The 20,454-nt window shown below is 37.8% G+C and overlaps 1 protein-coding gene and 1 pseudogene across 3 annotated transcripts in view; one reads left to right on the forward strand and one right to left on the reverse strand.

The window, feature by feature from the left end:
* Positions 1-19,645, reverse strand: part of LOC123246211 — a 50,333-nt pseudogene extending 30,688 nt beyond the window's left edge.
* Positions 19,646-20,210: 565 nt separating this feature from the next.
* The window catches only part of SUMO2 (small ubiquitin like modifier 2), a 21,730-nt gene continuing 21,486 nt past the window's right edge, over positions 20,211-20,454 (forward strand). For 2 of the 3 annotated variants that reach the window (XM_044673347.1, XM_044673349.1), the window contains exon 1: positions 20,211-20,441. In XM_044673347.1, the coding sequence (XP_044529282.1) occupies positions 20,391-20,441 (51 nt within the window). In that variant the 5' untranslated portion in view covers positions 20,211-20,390. The remainder of the gene's footprint in view (positions 20,442-20,454) is intronic. The other variant, XM_044673348.1, reaches the window with a different exon arrangement.

Raw genomic sequence — 20,454 nt, forward strand, 5'->3', positions numbered from 1 at the left:
GGGAGAGTAATGAATGTTGGAGGGGATGTGACAAAATCGGGACATTGATGCATTGCTGGTGGAGTTGTGAAATGATCTGGCCATTCTGGCTGGCAATTTGGAACTATGCCCAAAGGGCTATAAAAGACTGCCTGCCCTTTGATCTAGCCATACCATTGCTGGGTTTGTACCCCAAAGAGATCATAGATAAACAGACTTGTACGAAAATATTTATAGCTGCGCTTTTTGTAGTGGCAAAAAACTGGAAAATGAGGGGATGTCCTTCAATTGGGGAATGGCTGAACAAATTGTGGTATATGTGGGTGATGGAATACTATTGTGCTAAAAGGAATAATAAACTGGAGGAATTCCATGCAAATTGGAGAGACCTCCAGGAAGTGATGCAGAGTGAAAGGAGCAGAGCCAGAAGAACATTGTACACAGAGACTGATATACTATGGTAAAATCAAATGTAATGGGCTCCTGTACCAGCAGCACTGCAATGACACAAGACAGCTCTGAGGGATTTATGGTAAAGATGCTACCCATATTCAGAGGAAGAACTGCAGGAGAGGAAACATATAAGATAAACAATTGCTTGAATGCATGGGCTGAAGTGGACATGAATGGGAAATAGACCCTGAACAAGGACACATGTTACAACCAGTGGAAATGTGCGTTGGCCATGGGTGGGAGGAGAGGGGGGGGTGAAGGGGAAAGTAGGGGCATAAAGTATGTAAACAGGTTAAAAATAAATAATAAATGTCTAATTAAAAAAAAAAGGAATTAGTGGCACCCCAAGGCATTAAGTTGTTGGAGTGGGACCAGTTGCCAAACCCAAGCATCAGTCTGCTTTTATTGATAGTAGTAGAGCAATTTACATGTAAAGGTTAAAGGATTACAATTAGTAGACATTTTTAATGAGGAGGTGGGAGAAGAGTCATTTTAGCTCCTCCCCATTACAGCATCATTGGGAAATGAGATTAGTTCTCAAGTGATCAGATTAGTCTTTAGGCAAAGGGGATCTTGCCCTTTTCAGCAAGGAGCATAGTACCCAAAGGATGAACTATGGTGATCACTCTGACTATATTTTGCCCAGTGACCTGACTGCACATTACCTCTTTTGGTGCTAACCATATTCATGTGCAGCACCACAATCAGACCTGTTTCACTCTTCTATCTTCAATTGTATCATCCTAAACCAAATGAATTTGAGTAAGTATTGGTAGCTATAAACTAGGAGACTTAAATTTACCACAGGAAACAAGTATATTGTGGCCATGAGTATTATCCTTCATTGTCATAAAAGTTAGACAAACTTATTTAAGTAGAATCATAATTTCATATATCCTTTAAGGAGACACGCTTTGTTAAATAGGTTTTATAAGTAAACTAAGTGAAGTTACAGATTAAACTACTTAAAAGGCTCACCATGTGCTAATTTTATTTTATTTTATTTTAAAACCCTTACTTTCTATCTTAAAACCAATACACAGTATTGGTTCTAAGGCAGATGAGCAGTTAATAGATTCCATTAGGCAATGAGGGTTAAGTGACTTGCCCAGGGTCACACAGCTAGGAAGTGTCGGGCCAGATTTCAACCTAGAATCTCCTGTCTTTAGGCCTGGTTCTCAATTCACTGAGCTACCTAGTTGCCTCCATGCATGTACTAATTTTAAAGGGGAGATTTTTATATCACCAAGATCACCTAGAAAATTCAGTAAATATAAATACCATATAACAAAACAAAACAAAAAAAAACCCTGACATATAATAATAATTATCAATATTTTTAAAAAATTGAGTCTCCTTGTATTCTGCTAACCTATTAACAAATTTCATTTAATCAGCATATTTCATCTTGAGAATGCAATGTCCCAGGTCTGGTCCCTAGAAATATCGCCCTTTGGGTGTTCTGGAATAGGCCTCATGCTTAGGGCAGCTCTGAAAAGGGCTTTTCCTAGCAGATCTACTTCTCTGGCTCCCAAGTCACTTGCAGAAATTCCTAGGTAATTCTGTTAAAAATCTATCAGTAACAAGACTCGCTACAATTTAGTACAAACGCATACATTTTCTTTTCTAGTAACTAGCTCATGTGGTGAAAATTAATGCCAACCATATGGATCAAACCCTATTAACAACAGAGCCATAAGAAGATCATCAAATTAGGAATGATTTAGACGAAATATAATTTGCCTAAAACTTCAGAGAATTTCAGTTTTTACATACTACTTGCTGTTTCTAGCTTTACTTAAATCCAGTACCTAATATGGACACTGACATTAACAAACTAAAGGATGAATCTTGAAAATAATAAAAGAAAAAATCCATGAAAGTCTAACTTGAAAAATGAATCCCGTCTCTTAAAATGATTAGATAGAGATTTCAAAATAGGGAAATAATTTCACTTTCTTTATAATTATCAATACAATTTTATATATGAAATATTTAATCCAATTTTGAGAACTTGTTACTAAATATACTTAAGGCCTTTATGTCCTATAAGAAACATTTGAAAACCAATCTTGTGTGTGTGTGTGTGTGTGTGTGTATTCTAATTCTTAGAGAAAACATTCCAATCCTATTGCTTTCTTAAAATTTACTCTTCTATTTCATTAGAAAAAGTTTATATTTTTGTTTTATTCCCCCTTTTGAGAATATTATCTCTATATCACTTTGAAAAAATGAGATAATTCAAAGACCAAATCTTACACATGAATATATAACTATTAGCAAGTGGATGGCAAGTCTTAGAACTCATTTACTTAGTTATTTGGGATATGGATTTGACTATAAATTCTGACTGAAAACAGTAAGTTTTTTTCACACATATATCTTATTATAGTAACTCAGATATTTTGATATTTATTAACTAAAGATTTACTATTGTAATGACAAAACTCACATTGTTCGTCTACCCTGATATAGAAATTTGCTATGAAAGTAAAAAGGAGGAAAATGGTTATGACAGTATCAAGACTGTTTCTTTAAGTGCGGAAGTAAAAGACTCCCGTAGGTCCAGGAAAATCTCAGTGGCGGGGCAGCATTGGCCACGTGATTGAGACAAATGAGAGTAATCAGGGTTTCAGCCAGAGCCAGGCATCATAAAGATGACTCTGGTCAGCTTTTGGGCTGTGTTTATTTTATACGCTTTGAGATCACACATAAAGTTGGCATGGAAATCCATTCTCACCATACATCTTTTCTTAGAGAAATTGTGTTAGGTGTGTTTGATGTATCTCTTGGGCTATAGTGGTGGGAAGTACAGGCCTTTTCATGGGAGATAATTTCTCCATATTTCATTCATTGTTATTTTATGTGTACTGTACCAAATCTGGGATGTGAGAAACTTGGAGACTATTCTGGCCTGTTTTTGCAGGCACCTGTATATGGGAGTGAGAGGCCTAAGTTAGGGTTTTTAAATCTTTAACATTAACTCACTATTGCTGGTTTGTTGTGAAATGAATTCTGGGGGAATTTCTGTATTATAACATATGAAGGTGGGGCTTTTCCTAGGAATTTTTAGGGGGCTTATGAGGGTTCTAGTAATAGCCTTTGATGTTTCTCCATATGTTCCTGGGGCTAAATATAGATATTGATTACAATAATTCCAATAAAAGGGAATGTCTGTGAGAAAAGAGTCACATAGGGGAATCTGAGTGGAATTACCATCCTTCTGTCATCTGCTGTGCTGGGTTCCAGAACTCATAAGGGCTGTGTGAACATTATGAGCTTTGATGACTTCCCGCATTTAAGGGCACAGAGTGATCTAACACAAGCCATAACAGGATGGGAAAACTCCCTTAGCTCTGTTTAATTCTAGGTAAGAGTCATAGTTAGCAGTCAAACTTATTTTTAGGATATCAAAAGCCAGGCACAGAATTAAAGCTAAGTGGGAAATTTTCCTATTCAGAAAGGAAATAGCACAATGGAGAAACTGAGTTCAAATCCTATCTTTGTCTACATAAAGTCATCCCCTCAATTTTCCTAGACACAGACATTCACCTATAGCAATTCTCAGTTCTGTTCCTTTTGGACAGCACATGGCATTTCCCTAAATTGTGGACTATTGGTGTCAAGACAATTCAGACAATTATTTTTTTTTAAACCCTTGTACTTCAGTGTATTGTCTCATAGGTGGAAGATTGGTAAGGGTGGGCAATGGGGGTCAAGTGACTTGCCCAGGGTCACACAGCTGGGAAGTGGCTGAGGCTGGGTTTGAACCTAGGACCTCCTGTCTCTAGGCCTGACTCTCACTCCACTGAGCTACCCAGCTGCCCCAAATTCAGACAATTATGCATAAAATAAAAACTTAAAACAAAGTCAATTTATAATCCCTGGACCTCAAATAGCAAGATTTCACTAATTAGAGCTCAGGGTTAGGAAATTATTATTTTCTCATGTTTTAATAACAATTAATAATGAACACATATACCAATATTTCATTTTCTAGTTTCACATATTTTGTAAAAGTACATGACAGTTGACTCAAGAGTCAAGGAAAACTCTGGTCATTGTAAATCTTCAGACTAACATATCTGTACTGCCTATTAGCCGCTAATGTAAAATAAGACCTTTGAATTTAAAGTCTATTTTTATTAAGTTGGTTCAGAGATATAACTTCAATAGGTACTATTTATTAAGTTACAGTTTCATAATTTTAATAAATATAAACATAATAATTGTATAACAAGCAAATAATCTGAGATGAAACTCTTCATTGTAAGCAAACTTTTAAATTTCCCCACTTTGGCTGGGTGTTATGCTAGTTTCTCAAATTTCAGTATTTTAGAATTTTTACAACATGCTTGTCTACAAGACTGATAAGATCTTATGAATTTGCCTAAATATAAAGTCCCAGGGAACCTTACAGATAAGGATAACTTACTTAAAGAGGCTTTTGCTACTTTTTTCTCCCAACATTTTAAAGCTAATACATCTCATTAAATATTTAACAGTTTCCAAACATTTTGACCACATTCTTTTAATAGCTCAATGAATAATCAAACAGTATTCAGATTAAAACAGCATTTCAGATACAATAGTTTTCCAGATTTCACAACATAAGAATAGTTCTAGAAACACAATAGCATATATGATATCTGGTTTTTAAAACATGATAAAACTTATCAATCAAAGGATATCAATTTAGTCCAAATTTTCTTAACACAAATCTTTCATTTAATCATTTTTAGTATTCTATGTTGAGTGCATTCAAAACCAATATAGAATACTTAACATTTACTAACGTTTTTATGCTGCCAACTATAAGAGCTAAAATAGGGGTCTTGACAAAATAAAAGAGTAGGGGTTTTTTTTGTTGCTTTTTTAAACCCTTAACTTCTGTGTATTGGCTCCTAGGTGGAAGAGTGGTAAGGGTGGGCAATGGGGGTCAAGTGACTTGGCTAGGGTCACACACACAGCTGGGAAGTGTCTGAGGCCAGCTTTGAACCTAGGACCTCCCGTCTCTAGGCCTGACTCTCAGTCCACTGAACTACCCAACTGCCCCTAAAAAAGCGGTTTTTAATAATTTAAATTTTAATTAGAATATAGTAGAGTTGTAAATTAATATTTTTCCCTTTAAGCCAGAGAAAAGAAAACTTCTAGCAGCGTTTAACAATTAACAATTTAGTTTAATTAAAATAGAGATAGTAAAAGAATATAGTAAAAGAGGGAAATATAGGAAAGAGGTAGAGAAAGAAAATTTCCTAACTACCTTATAATTTTACCTAAAACTGCCTATATTTACCTATAGTAGCCTATAACTACTGCTAATAACAACCATTCCATAAAGTTCCAACTCAATCTAGCCCAATCAAAACCAAACCAGTCAGTGTTTAACCCAACCCCAATTAGGTCTGTTAACAAAGACCAACCATCTTCCAGAAAGTTCAAAGAAGGGAAAAACCCTAACAGCCCAAACCAAAAGCCCAAAACCCAAAAAAGCAAAAAGCCCTCTAAAGGCTAAGGCCAAAAGCCCTCTCAGTAAGCTCAGGCCTGCCTTTATTTTCCAGCAACTAAACACCAACCACCAACTAATCACCAACCCACACCACCAGCAACCAACCCCCAACAACCAACTCCCACTTAGCAGCCAACTTTCCCACAATTGCCAGTCCTGTCAGCAACTGACAGCCCCAACAAACCAATACTGGCCCAGCAGGGGGCTTCCTGGTTCCTACTTCCTGTCACTGTGGGCTTGTTAATCCCTACACAGCTCTATGGTAAGAGGACCTCCAGGTCCCCTGTTAAATTAAAAAAGGAATAAAGAATTCCTTTTTACAATCCCCCTGTGATCCTTTGGGAGACTAGTCTCACCAATGGATTGGTTAAACATATCTAGCTTATACTTATACTTCTAAAAATCTAGTTAAAGATGCCTATAATATTACACTAACTAATGGAAAACTAAAATAATAATAAGGAAAATGGAAATAAAAGAGAAAGAAAGCAAAACCAATGGTAGGTAGGCATATTGACAAAAAGCCAATTTGGGGCAATCCTCTTTGGCATAATAAATTCACATTCATTAAATGCATTCAACCCCCTTCAGTCCAATCAATACTTCCCACAGTTCACTATAGATCTTTCAATGCAATATAGGTTTCTTTATGGAGTCTTCTTAAAATGGTTCACTTTTCTTGATTCAGGGAGTTAACAAATCTTAAAATTACTCTCAAAAGACTTCAAATCTTGGATTTTACAAAATCCAATTCCCAATTACAAATAATTACAAATTACAATTACAAATAATACAATCTAAAAATTTACAAAAAAGCATACTCTAAGGAAAAGAAGAACCTGGAGATATCAATTTAAATCTAAGAGATGATACATAAAAAGTATACAATCAACTTCCCTCTGAGATGGATGTTGACCAACACTTATAACACTTTGTAACAGTTATCATTTACTTATTTTAACTTTTCTCTATAGTCCTATAAAAGTATAATAGTAATTTCTAAACAGTAATTTCTAAATTGAATACATGCCAGTACATATATTTAAAACAAAATAGAAATTCCATAACATAATATAAATTATACACTTATCCATTGGCTAATGGATGTCAAAACTTATTCTATTGTAAAATCAAAAAAATTATTAATACTGGTATCATGTGCTTCAAGTACAAGAAAAAATCAAATATCCTATTTAAAAAATAAAAATTCTGGAGTTCAGTGTCAGTGAAAACAGTGTCCATTTGTCTCTGTAGGTTTATCTTCAATGCATGTAAAGGATACAGTCAATCAGTTTCTATGGAAGGTACTCATTTTACATGGGAGCAATGTATCCATGAGATCTTTTCTGCAATTTTTATAGCTGTTGGAGTGGTTAAAAGTACTTGAAACAGACCTTCCCAGGCAGGTTGAGTAGCCCCTGAGTGCTGGAAGTTCTTTATATATACTTTGTCTCCTGGGTTAAGATCATGAAGGGAAAAGTCTATAGGTCCTGCCTGTACTACAGCTCCAGATTCTTGAAGTTCTCTTAATTTTATTTGTAAATCCCATATATAGGAAGCAATAGAAGTATCTTCCCCTAACAATGATGTGTATGGGGGGGGAGAAGCTTAAAAAGTTAAAATTAATTCAGATTCTTCTACGGCAGCAAGTTTTACAGCAGTATCTGGAAGCTCCAGTGTCTAAGAGGCAATCATAATAAGTATTTCCAACTTTCAGGGTTATATGCAGTTCATTATTATATTGGTAAGAATGGACTGGAACAACTGGTATTAAGATATCAGTGTCTGGGAAATCAAAGGTTTCATTCTCTGATTCCAGAGTCCTTTCTCCCCTCTCCAACCTTCATAAAAGTCCTTGGCCATTTCTTTGGATTTCCTCTCATTGAGGGGGATTTCTGCCCTGACTATAGTGTGGGTGAGTCCCATTTCAGATATATTGTTGTAAATTCTCATTTGCCTCATTTGGATTAGTATTTCTAAATGCATTTCTATTGTTATTATTTCTATTTGTTATTATTTCTAAAGTTGTTATTCCTAGAGTTCCCATTATTTCTAAAATTTATGTTATTAAGTTCCAGTACTATAGTTCCTGGTTCCAGTATCTACAGTACCTGGTTCCAGTATCTAAAGATTAACATTACATGACCCCTTTTTCCACAGAAGTAACACATTGGTGTTTGATTTGTATATTCTTGCAAAGAAGTTATGGCCACTGCTCAATTTGCTTTTTCTCTTTCAATTTCCTCCTTTAAACTAATTTCTCTCCTTAATGTCTCTATTAAGTCACTGTTATCCTCATCTTTCTTTTCATGGCCATTAATTACATAAACTGCTACTCTCTTCAATTCTACAAGGTCCTTATCAGCCCAATTCAGACAATTGGTCTTAAATTAATCTCTGACCACTACAACAGTTTTTCACAAACTGTCTCCTTATTTGTCTGACATCCCTTTCTCTGGCAAGATCCAGGTCTATATATCTACCTCCCATCTCAGTAAGTCTATCCATAAATTGGAACACATTTTCATTGGGGTTTTGTTTAATATTTTCAAATTTTGTCCATGTACCAGGTCTATCAGAGCAAGCTCTCTTTGCGGTTAATAATGTTTCTCTTGCCTGGCATAGTCTTGTGTAATCTTGCTCATTGTTGGGGTTCCATTTCGGGTCTTGCGGAGGCCAATTAACTACTCTCCTTCTCTGAGTCTAATTGACAAGAAAAACAATTTTATTTTTCTCTCTTCCTGTTAAAAAAGCTTGGAGCAAATTTTCAATATCAATCCATCTGGAATCATATGTGCAGAAAATACTCTCTAACTTTTTAATAATCACAATTGGATCATCCTCAAAAGAAGGAATATTCTGCTTGAATCTCTCTATCTTGGGGGTGGATGGTATATGATGCCTTAGCAAAATTGCATCTCCACTTATATTAAAGGTGGGTACTTTTAAGGGGAATAGGCCTGTAACTGAATTATTTTTGGTTTCTGCCTCTTGGCTTTGTGTTTGAGTTGCCAATAGCACAGGTAATGGGTGTAGGTGGGGAAATAGGTTGGATGGGAAGAGTTTGTAGATTTAGAGATAGTTAGAACAGGATGAGGAGGAGTTGAGGTGGTTTGAGTATGAGCAGAAATGCATGGAGCATGACTGGACAGAGACTGAGTCAGCTCTAATGATGAGGGAGTTTTGAAAGATAAATCTCTCTTCTTACTCTGCAAATTTTTAAAACCTTTCTCAATACTTTTTATATAAACCTTGAGATTCCCCCAAACACTCCTCCAGGTTCTTCTCAAAGTCATTTGAGTTATTTTCTAGTTTTTCTTCAAGGTGAACTTTTAATTCAGCTTTGAGGTCAAACAAACTATTATTCTGTTTCTTCCTGAGGAGGAATAGGCAGAATTCCAAGCCTCCTATCACTATAAGTACGGCTATGAATAGTGCTATATAAAGCCACTGTGTAATATTCTGTTGGATAATGAGCCATTTTAGATAGACAAGAAACAGCATTACTACTTTAATTAAACTACTCAGAATCATAGTTAATCTAATTTTAATTTTGTTTGCAGTTCTACTTTCTGTCAGTAGATGGTGCTATTTAACATAAAGGATCAACAGCTGTAACAGAATTAACTGCTAGGGACTTGACTTAGGGATAGTTTCAGTAAAAAAGTAAGGAAAATGATCAGAAGGTTGTGGGTTTGAAGTCCCTTCGTGGTTGCCAATTAAATGTAAGGGTTAAAACAGGGGTTTTGACAAAATAAAAGAGCAGTTTTTAATAATTTCAATTTTAATGAGAATAATAAGAATATAGTAAAGTTGTTCATTAATATTATCTCTTTAAGCTAGAGAAAAAACTTCTAGCAGCTTTTAACAATTAATAATTTAGTTTAATTAAAATAGAGATAGTAAAAGAATATAGTAAAGGAGGGAAATATAGGAAAGAGGTAGAGAAAGAAAATTTCCTAACTAACTACCCTATAATTACTACCTAAAACTGCCTATATTTACCTATAGTAGCCTATAATTACTGCTAATAACAACCATCCCACAACGTTCCAACCCAATCCAGCCCAATCAAAACCAAACCAGTCAGTGTTTAAACTAAACCCAATTAGGTCTGTCAACAAAGACCAACCATCTTCCAAAAAGTTCAAGGAAGGGAAAAAACCCTAACAACCCAACCCAAAAGCCAAAAACCCAAAAAGCCCTCTCAATAAGCTCAGGCCTGCCTTTATATTCCAGCAACTAAACACCAACCACCAACTAATCACCAACCCACACCATCAGCAACCAGCTCCCAACAACCAACCCCTACTTAGCAGCCAACTTTCCCACAACTGCCAGTCCTAACTGTCAGCAACTGCTAGCCCACAACTGCCAGCCCTAACTATCAGCAACTGCCTGGCCCAGCAGGGGGCTTCCAGGTTCCTACTTCCTGTCACTGTGGGCTTGTTAATCCCTACACATTAAGAGGACCTCCAGGTTCCTAGTTAAATTAAAAAAGGAATAAGGAATTCCTTTTCATACAACCATGTGCCAGGCACTATTGCTAAGCACTTTGAAATTAGGTGTTTGATTCTTACAACAACCCTAGGAAGTGAGTGTTATTATTTTTCCTCTTTACTGATAAGGAAAACTGGGTCAAACACAGGTGAAGTAATCAATTTAATGACACACAACCAATAAATTTCTGAGACCAGATTTTAACTAAGGTTTTCTGAATTCATGCATTTTCCACCATATTTATTTAATGCCAAATATCAAATGTAATTTGCATTAGATTCTGATTTACCAGAATTATCCTAATAGGAGAATGTTTCTTGATGTAAATGAGACCACATCGTGGTAGATATTTTTTCTTTAACATTTATTAATATTTATTTTTTGGAAAACTTAATATGGTTACATGATTCATGCTTATACTTTCCCCTTCACCCCCCAACCTCCCTGCCCCATGGCCAATGCGCATTTCCACTGGTTGTAACATGTGTCATTGATCAAGACCTATTTCCAAATTGTTGATAGTTGCATTGGTGTGGTAGTTTTGAGTGTGCATCCCCATCATTGTCCATCTCAACCCATGTATTCAAGAAGCTGCTTTTCTTCTGTGTTTCCACTCCTGCAGTTCTTCCTCTGAATATGGGTAGCGTTCTTTTCCATAAATCCCTCAGAATTGTCCCAGGTCATTGCATTGCTGCTGGTACAGAAGTCCATTACATTTGATTTTACCACAGTGTATCAGTCTCTGTGTACAATGTTTTTCTGGCTCTGTTCCTTTCGCTCTGCATCAATTCCTGGAGGTCTTTCCAGTTCACATGGAATTCCTCCAGTTTATTATTCCTTTGAGTGCAATAGTATTCCATCACCAGCATTTACCACAATTTGTTTGGCCATTCCCCAATTGAAGGACATACCCTCATTTTCCAGTTTTTTGCCACCACAAAAAGCGCGGCTATAAATATTTTCGTACAAGTCTGTTTATCTATGATCTCTTTGGGGTACAAACCCAGCAATGGTATGGCTGGATCAAAGGGCAGGCATTCTTTTATAGCCCTTTGAGCATAGTTCCAAATTGCCATCCAGAATGGTTGGATCAGTTCACAACTCAGCAATGCATTAATGTCCCAATTTTGCCACATCCCATGATAGATATTTTAATGAGGAGGTGGAATGAGTGTCATCTTGATTCCTCCCCATTACAGCATCATTGGGGGAATGAGATGAGTTCTCAGGTGATAGGAGTAGTCTGTAGGCCATGAAATTAGTCTAAAGGGGACCTTACCCTTTCCCCTTTAGACTAAGCAAGGTTAAAATATGGGGATCACTCAGACTGTATTTTGCCCAGTGACCTGACTTTGTACAGGATTAGGGACCTGAAGTCAACATAAAAGAAAAGCTGTCAGATAGATGTAGTTCTCTCAAAACAAAATTAAGCTCTTAAGGTTGATTACTCAGAATTTCTAGGCCACATGCAAACCTTATTCTTTGGAATGCAGTCCTTAAGCATCAGATAAGCTATCTGGAACCATGTCACAATTCAGGCAAGCATCCTTAAGAGGAAAAAAAATGTTATCCTGATGTAAATGCTACAAATCAGGGTTTTCTATGTTATTTTGTTGATTGCTTATATTTAAGAAAGTGATGGAGAAAATGCTAATAATGCAGATTTAACTTAAAAGTTTACCAACCCTACATTCCTTCCTGTCTGCCCCCTAAGAGAATGGGTTATTAAATATCTACCAGCACTGGCTCTAGGAAACCATCTAGGTATTAGGTACTTCTCATATTAGCTGAAATATGCAATTAGCATCTAATAATGCAATAGACATGAGGAAATTAGCATTTGAACAAGCAAAATTTATTTAAAAAAATTTTTGAGTCTGGCTTATAAAGAAACACATAGGAAACCAAACTGTCCGATTACCACCTAAAATGAGAGAGAGAGAGAGAGAGAGAGAGAGAGAGAGAGAGAGAGAGAGAGAGAGAGGTGTTAATTTTTCTCTACTGAATCCTGGAAACTAGGGTATCCAATAAAAAGAGTCCTGGGTGAAAAATTTCTCTAGTAGGTCACCACAAATGCCAAGGGCCAGAAATTCATCCCAGATATGGATTCCACATGAAGCACAGAATCTAGAGCAACTCTCCTAAACTCCTATTCACACTGGTCAGCTAGACCTTAGAAAGCAGTTGCTATTTTCCCCCTCTGGATTCTAGAAGATCCAAAGGGTCTTTTATGAGCTATTGCTCATAAACTGGTACTAGAGTACACCCTCCACCTCTACCCCCACCATTAGCTGAAAACAATCAAATGGTCAGGTTTAATTATTTTTAATTATTTTATTTAATTATTTAATATGCATACTTAATAATTATTTAATAATTATTCATTAATTTAAAATTAATTTTTGGGGGTTCTTGTTGTTTGGTCATTTAAGTGTATCTAACTCTTCATGACCCCATTTGGGGTTTTCTTGTCAAAGATACTGGAGTGGTTTGTCATTTCCTTCTCCAGCTGGGTTTTTTGTGTGCAAATGAAAAAGCTGAGGCAAATGGGATTAAGTGACTTGCCCAGGATCACCCAGCTATTTAGGGTCTGAGACTAGATTTAAGCTCAAGTCTTCCTCATTCCAGACTTCACCACAAAGTTGCTTTAATTAGATTTTTTCCCCTTTTATTTTTTATTTATTTATTTTTTAATTTTAAACCCTTAACTTCTGTGTATTGACTTATAGGTGGAAGATTGGTAAGGGTAGGCAATGGCGGTCAAGTGACTTGCCCAGGGTCACACAGCTGGGAAGTGTCTGAGGCCTGATTTGAACCTAGGACCTCCTGTCTCTAGGCCTGGCTCTCAATCCACTGAGCTACCCAGCTGCCCCTTTTTTCCCCTTTTAATTAGCTTTTAGAAGGAGTATTTTCCTAAGGCAGATTGTAAGAAGAATTAAACCCTTCTCTCCCCATCTGTGACACAGGCAGGCAAGATAACCTGTGTAGCAGGGTGGAGGTAGGAGATGGGATATTGTGTAAAGAAACAGCTAATAGGGCAGTTCAACTGGAGTGTGGAATGTGATGGGTAGTAATTTGTAATCAGCCCAGAAAGGAATAGTAAACCATATTGTGAAGGGTTTTACATGCCAAACAGAAGTTTATATTTATCCTAAATTCAATGGAGAGCCATTGAACTTTACAAGTATAATACGGTCAGATCTATGCTTTAGTAATATCAATTTTGCAATTGTGTGTATAACAGATTGGACAGGGGAGAGACAGCATACAGGGAAACCAGTTGGGAAGCTTTTGCAATAGATAGTCAAGGTTAGAGGTGATAAGGACTTGTGCTATAGTGCTTGTGATGCAAGTCAACAGAAGACTACACAACTGATTGGCTATATAGGAGTAGAGGGAAGATAGATAAGGTGAGGGTGCCAGGTTACAACCTGGGTGATTAGAAGCAAGGTGCACCCTAGACAAATATAAAGAAGTTAAAGAATATATTTAGAGGGAGAGATGACAGTCAAATTTAGATATGCTGATGGAACATCTATTTTGAAATGTTCAGCAGGAAGTTGGAAAAGTCAGCTTGGCACTCAGGAGAGAGATGAGGGATGGATATATAGATTTGGGAGGCATAGGCATAGAGATAACAGCTAAACTAAGGGGAGCTGATGAGAGCACCAAAAGAGAGTAAGCTTTTTCTCTATAAAAGGTGAGATCATCTAATACTTATAAGTACACTAGAGGGGGTAGTTAGGTGGCTCAGAAGACAGGTCTAGAGATGGAAGGTCTTGGGTTCAAATGTGATTTCAGACACTTTTTAGCTGTGTGATCCCTGGCAAATCACTTAACTTCAATTGCCTACCCCCCTTACCTGAAGTATTGCTGGATCAATGGATATGCATTGTTTTATAGCCCTTTGGGCATAATTCCAAATTGCCCTCCAGAATGGTTGGATCAATTCACAACTCCACCAGTTAGTGTCCCAACATCCCCTCTAACATTTATCATTTTCCTTTCTGTCATCTTGGCCAATCTGATAGGTGTGAGGTGGCACCTGAGTTGTTTTAATTTGCATTTCTCTTATCAAGAGGGATTTAGAACTTTTTTCATATGCTTGATAGCTTTGATTTCTTTATCTGAAAACTGCCTCTTCATATCCTTTGACCATTTGTCAATTAGGGAATGATTTGTATTCTTATAAATTGACTTAGTTCTTTATAAATTTGAGAAATGAGACTTCTATCAGAGAAATTTGTTAGAATTTTTTTTCCTGGTTGTTTCCCTTCTAATCTTGGTTGCATTAATTTTGTTTTTACAAAAAAAATTTTTTTAAATAATCAAAATTATTCATTTCACATTTTGTAATGTTACCTTGGAACTGATACTTAGTGTCAATTCTAAGACAGAAGGGAAGGGTTTTGTGTTGTTGTTTTTTTTAAAAATACATTAGAGAGTTGTAAAATACTGATGAAGAAAGTTGTTTTGGGAGTGGTGATGGGGAGTGAGGGAAGGCATCAAAGAGGAATTTGCATTTAAATTGAGCTTTAAAGGCTGGATTGGAATTAAGGACAACAATAAAAAAAGAGATGGAGAGGTCATTCTAGATATAAAACAGTGGCAAAGAAAATTGGGTCAAAAAGTAAAGGGAGTATTTAGGGGATAGAGGGTTGTTTGGCTAGAGTTTAGCCTGTGCTCAGCTTTAAGATTAGAAAGATATGGTGTTACCAGATTATAGAAGGTCTTGAAAGCTAGGGAAAGGGATCTGGTAGGTTATAGGGAGCCATCATAGACTATTAAGCAAATGAGTAAAATATGATCAGATCTGTGCATAAGAAAAATTAGACTGGTAGTTGTAGAAAGAATGGATTAAAGAGTAGGAAAGAAAATAAAGGCCCAATGACCTGTTATGAATTAATCAAATTACAAGTCTTTATTAAGTACTTACTATGTACCGGGTAATATGCTTAGCACTGAGTATATAAAGATAAAAAAATCATCCCTGCCCTTAAGAAATTCACATTCTAATAAGTCAATTGATGTAGTCTATGGCAATGGTTAAAAAAAAAAAAAGAAAGAAAGAAAGAAAAGGGAGGATGGATGAAAGAGATGCTGTGAAATGTACTTGGTGTGGGGCAGCTAGGTGGCTCAGTGGATATTGAGAGCTAGACCTTGAGATGTGAGGTGCTGGGTTGGGTTTAAAATATGATCTCAGATACTGCCTACCTGTGTGAACCTGGGCAAGTCACTTAACCCCAGTAGCCCAGCCTTTACTGTTCTTCAAACTTGGAACAATACTTAGTACATGATTTTCTAACATGGGAGACTAGATGAAGTTAGAAAAGAAGTGGGTTTTAGAGGGAAAGATGTTAAGTTGTTTCATATGTCAAGCTTGAGGTGATATGGTACTATGGAAACTTCTTATGGAAAGTCAGAGATAATAGTCTGAAAACAGAAGAAAGATGATGAAAATACACAAGCTTCTTGAGTCTATCAGTTACCTAGCAATTATTAAACATTTCCTATGGCCCAGGCATGGCGTTAAGTTTGGGGAAGATACCAAAAAAAAAAAAAAAAAAAAAAAAAAAAAAAAAAGGATAGTCAATGTCTGTCCTCAAGGAACTTATAGTTCTTAAAGGCAGGGACTTAAAAAAAACCAAAACATAAGTAGAGTGCTTTGCAAACCTTAAAAAATATTGTATAAATGCTATTAATTAAGTCTTTGTATGACCAACATCTTACAATCATTTATTCATTCAGTTAACAAGCATTTATTAAAGGCCTAATATGTGGCAGATATTAGCAGTACAGAAACAATAAAAATAGGAAAAAAAATTTTTTTTGCAGACCAAAACATCCTGTTTTTAAACTTTATTTTCTTGGGGTTTGTTTCTTTTTTAATCTGTGTTTTCTTTTACAACATACCTAATATGGAAATGTTTTGCATGATTGCACATGTATGACTTAAGCCAAATTGCTTACCTTCTTGATGAGGGGGGATGGGAGAGAGGAAAGGAGACATTTGAAACTCAAAATTTTTTTACATGAATGTTAAAAATTATTTTTATGTATAATTGGAAAAAGCATTGAAAAAAAGAAAAGAAAAAATCCTTAGCTTGTGAGTCCTACAGTGGCCAGGCCTTTGGACCATAGTTTGTCAACCCTGAACCTAGAAATTCCAATCCTTGAAGTCTCAAACTGGGAAACTCACAAATTTGGGTTTACCCTGAGCCAACTCCTACAGCCAGTATTGCAATGGAAATCTCTCTTCTCTGACTTGTGTCCTGGATTCCAGGCTATATTACACAGGGAATTCAAAATCCCTTTTCCTTTATGTTTTTTTTTTTTAATTTTAAACCCTTAACTTCTGTGTATTGACTTATAGGTGGAAGATTGGTAAGGGTAGGCAATGGGGGTCAAGTGACTTGCCCAGGGTCACACAGCTGGGAAGTGTCTGAGGCCGGATTTGAACCTAGGACCTCCTGTCTCTAGGCCTGGCTCTCAATCCACTGAGCTACCCAGCTGCTCCCTCCCTTTTCCTTTAAAGCTCATAAAGATTTTCCGTGAACTACCCTTTCAGACCAACTATATACATATCTGCTTCTCCCACATGCTTTCGAAGAAACTCTGTTACTGCCATGATTGCTACCATTTATTGAACTGAGAAAGTCTATTTTCAGGATTTTTTTTTCAGGCTTTTGGAAGCTCATGACTATCTCTGTCACATGCTTTTGTTATAATTCTCCATAACTGCTGGGTGGGGGGAGGAAATAAAACCATCCAAATTTGTCCCACTGTCAACAAAGATACCTTCTGTAGCTAGCTGTCTTTTCAAGAGGGAAAGTTCACATGATAAAGTGAGAAAACTGGTCTACAAGCTCCTCTTGCTAGACTACCAAGGGTGGCTCCTCCAGCAAGACCTTGTTCACCTGGAGTTCCTTCAATCAAAAATCTACTCTCTTGGTTCTCTCAGAAAGGTGCCAGTTAACATATTTACACTGTTATGGTGTGCTGTCCCTCAGAGGTCCCTAAAGGACAGCTTGATTGGGATGGAATTGGGATTAAATAGACTATAGATCCCTTGATCAGTCCCACCACAAGTAAATAATAAATATGTAAAGGGTAAATACAAAGTAATTTTAGGTGAACAACCAGGGACATCAGGAAAGGCCTTATCTTATAGCAAGTAGCTCTTGACTTGAGCTTTGAAATACCCTAAAAATTCTAAGAGGAAGAGGTAAGGAAGGATTGCTTTTCAGGTATGGAAAATACCAATGCATAGACACTAAGGCAGAAGAAAGTGAACAGCAAGAAGTCTAGTTTGGCTGGAATGTAGAGTGTATAAAGGTAATAGGTAATAAGCCTGGAATGGTAAGCTGTAGTCAAATTGTGAAGGGCTTTAAATGCCATTTTTTGAGGGAAAAGGGAACCAATGGAGTTGATACTGTCAGGTCTATACTTTGGAATATCAGTTTGATGGTGGTATGGAAGATGAATTGGAGAAGGAGGTAAGGAAGGAAGACCAATTGGAAGAAATCTGTTGCAAACAGTTCTGGTGAAAGATGAAGCACTTGAATGAGAGTGATGAGAATTTTGTGCATACTAAAGGCTTGTTAGATTGGATTGGTATATGTTTGAGAAGGCTTTGGGACTGTATTGGGAGAGAAATGAGTGAATTTAGGCTCTGCAAGTCTATTTTTTTCTCTGCAATTCTTCTAAAGGAATACAATTCAGCCCTGCCCAGAGAAAAAGGGAAAGGAAAGGGAGGAAAACTGGCCCAGTAGCTTGTGGTGTCTTTCCTCAAGAGATACCTGGCCCTCCTGATCCACCCCTTTCCCCACTGCTCTAGTTGAGAACATCTCTCCCTGAAGGATATATAAGGTAGATCTGAGATTGGGTTTATGCTCACAGAGTCACACTGGCTCTGTTAAACTGCCATTTAATATTTGAATTGTAAATTACTTCAACTAAGCCAAAACCTCAGGTAAGTTGTTACCCCCTTATATATTCTTGGATTTTTAGTATAAATCAAAATGCATGTAGCCTACCCCACTAGCACCACAGCTAAGGATGTTGGGACTATAGAAACTTTTTGTGTGTGTGTGTGTCTATATACAGCTTTAGTTCTTTACAGGAATTGTTCTTTTCCTTACTGTACTTTCCTGAATGAAATAGTCCCTTTGCCTTGAGCCATACCTCAGATGTGCTACCAGCTAACTCATACCTGAAAATGAAAATAACTCACATTTCTATAGCACTTTACAATTTACTCCCATACCACAACCCTCTGAGAGAAGGCAGTCTGGCAAATAGAAAAAGAACATTGGATCCTGAGGACCTGAGTCAAATCTCACATCTGACACTAGCTGTGCAATGTTGGGCAAATCACTTAACCTCCCTGGGCCTCATTGGTTTCCTCATTTGTAAAATAATTAATTAAACAGCTAGCATTTATTTGCCCTGTATCAGACACAGTGCTCATATTATCTCAATTAATCCTCACAACAACCCCTGGGAAGAATTATTATTCTATTACTGCTATCATCCTAATTTTTCAGAGGAGTTAACTAAAGCTGTCAGAGATTAAATGACTTGCCCAAAGTCACATAGCTGGTAAATTCTGAGACCACATTTGAGCTCAGGTTTTCCTGACTCCAGCCCCAGTACTGTCCATTGTACTACCTAGCTGCTGGATGAGATGGACTTTGAGGTCCCTTTCAACTCTTAAATCTCTGATCCTATAGATGAGGTAGATAGTACAAGTATCATGACAGCACTTTTATAGACAAGCAAACTGAAGATCACAGGTAAAACTACTCAGCATCATCCATCTATCACATATAGGACTCAATAACAGGTTTCTTGACTCCATACTCTTCCTTCTATATCCAGGGGCCTTTTCATTTGTAAGAACTTAAGAGATGTGAAGGGGGTAGGGGGGAATGAAGAAGTCCTGGGAGTAAGAAATCACACAGATTAGCCTACATTAAAAAAAAATACTAATGGTTATTGCATGAGACCAGAAATTTTGAGCTGGAAGCTCTGTGATAGATAATATGGATTTGACAGATAACCCTTTCCAGAAGGAAGAGTGCATTGTACCAGCCTGTGGCAGGCACAGGCAGGCTCTCCAGGAGTGCCTGGTCCACAAGGTGCAATGATAGAAGTCTGGGCAACAGGCTGTGCAAGCAGCCTGCCTTGTGAAAATGGAGCCATGATGTTTCCAAACCTGGCACAGAGGGGAGGCCAAGCAGAGCTGTCCTTGGACCACAAAGAGATAGGGTGGGCCAAAGGGCATTCTTTCAATGCCCTAGTGGGGCTACTGCTAGAGGTTTTTACCTCAGGGGCCTGTTCTTCTCAGCCTCCACTCCTCACCTAAGGCTTGTGAGCCAGTCAGCCGGCTCCCAGGGACCCAGACAGCTGGAGTCCATTTTGATTCTCCTCCACCACCATCAGTAGGACAATACAACCCCGCCCAGAGCCAGGCGCGCCCCCGCGACAGGCCCTGTGCGCGTGCCCGCGCATCTTCCCGCCTCCCCGACTCGGAGCCCGGCGCAGAGGCCTCTCCTGGGTAGTTTGGAGAGTGGGGGAGGGGGCTGGTTATGTAAGCATTGCGCGTTCCCGTGAGCCGAAAGCCAATGGGAGCCCCGGGCAGCTCGTGCCCGCGCACGCAAAGGGGGAGAAGGAGCGCAGGACGTGCGCGCGCCCTCAGTCCCTCCACCGCTGCCTCCTCCTCCTTCTCTTCCTCCTCCTCCTCCTCCTCCTTCACCTCCTACTCCTCCTTCTCCTCGTCCTTCTCCTTCTCTTCTTCGTCCTCACTATCATCATCACCATCATCTTCCTTCTCATTCTTCTTTTGCTCCTGCTGCTGCCGCTACTGCTTCTACCCCCATTCCCTTGGAGCGGACCATCCTGGTGCCTCTTTTGTGAAGCGGCGGCTGAGGAGACCCCCGGACTCGCCATGGCCGACGAAAAGCCGAAGGAAGGAGTCAAGACTGAAAACAACGACCACATTAATTTGAAGG

The sequence above is a fragment of the Gracilinanus agilis genome, chromosome 4 (genome assembly GCF_016433145.1).
Source record: "Gracilinanus agilis isolate LMUSP501 chromosome 4, AgileGrace, whole genome shotgun sequence".
In the NCBI taxonomy this organism is placed as follows: domain Eukaryota; kingdom Metazoa; phylum Chordata; class Mammalia; order Didelphimorphia; family Didelphidae; genus Gracilinanus; species Gracilinanus agilis.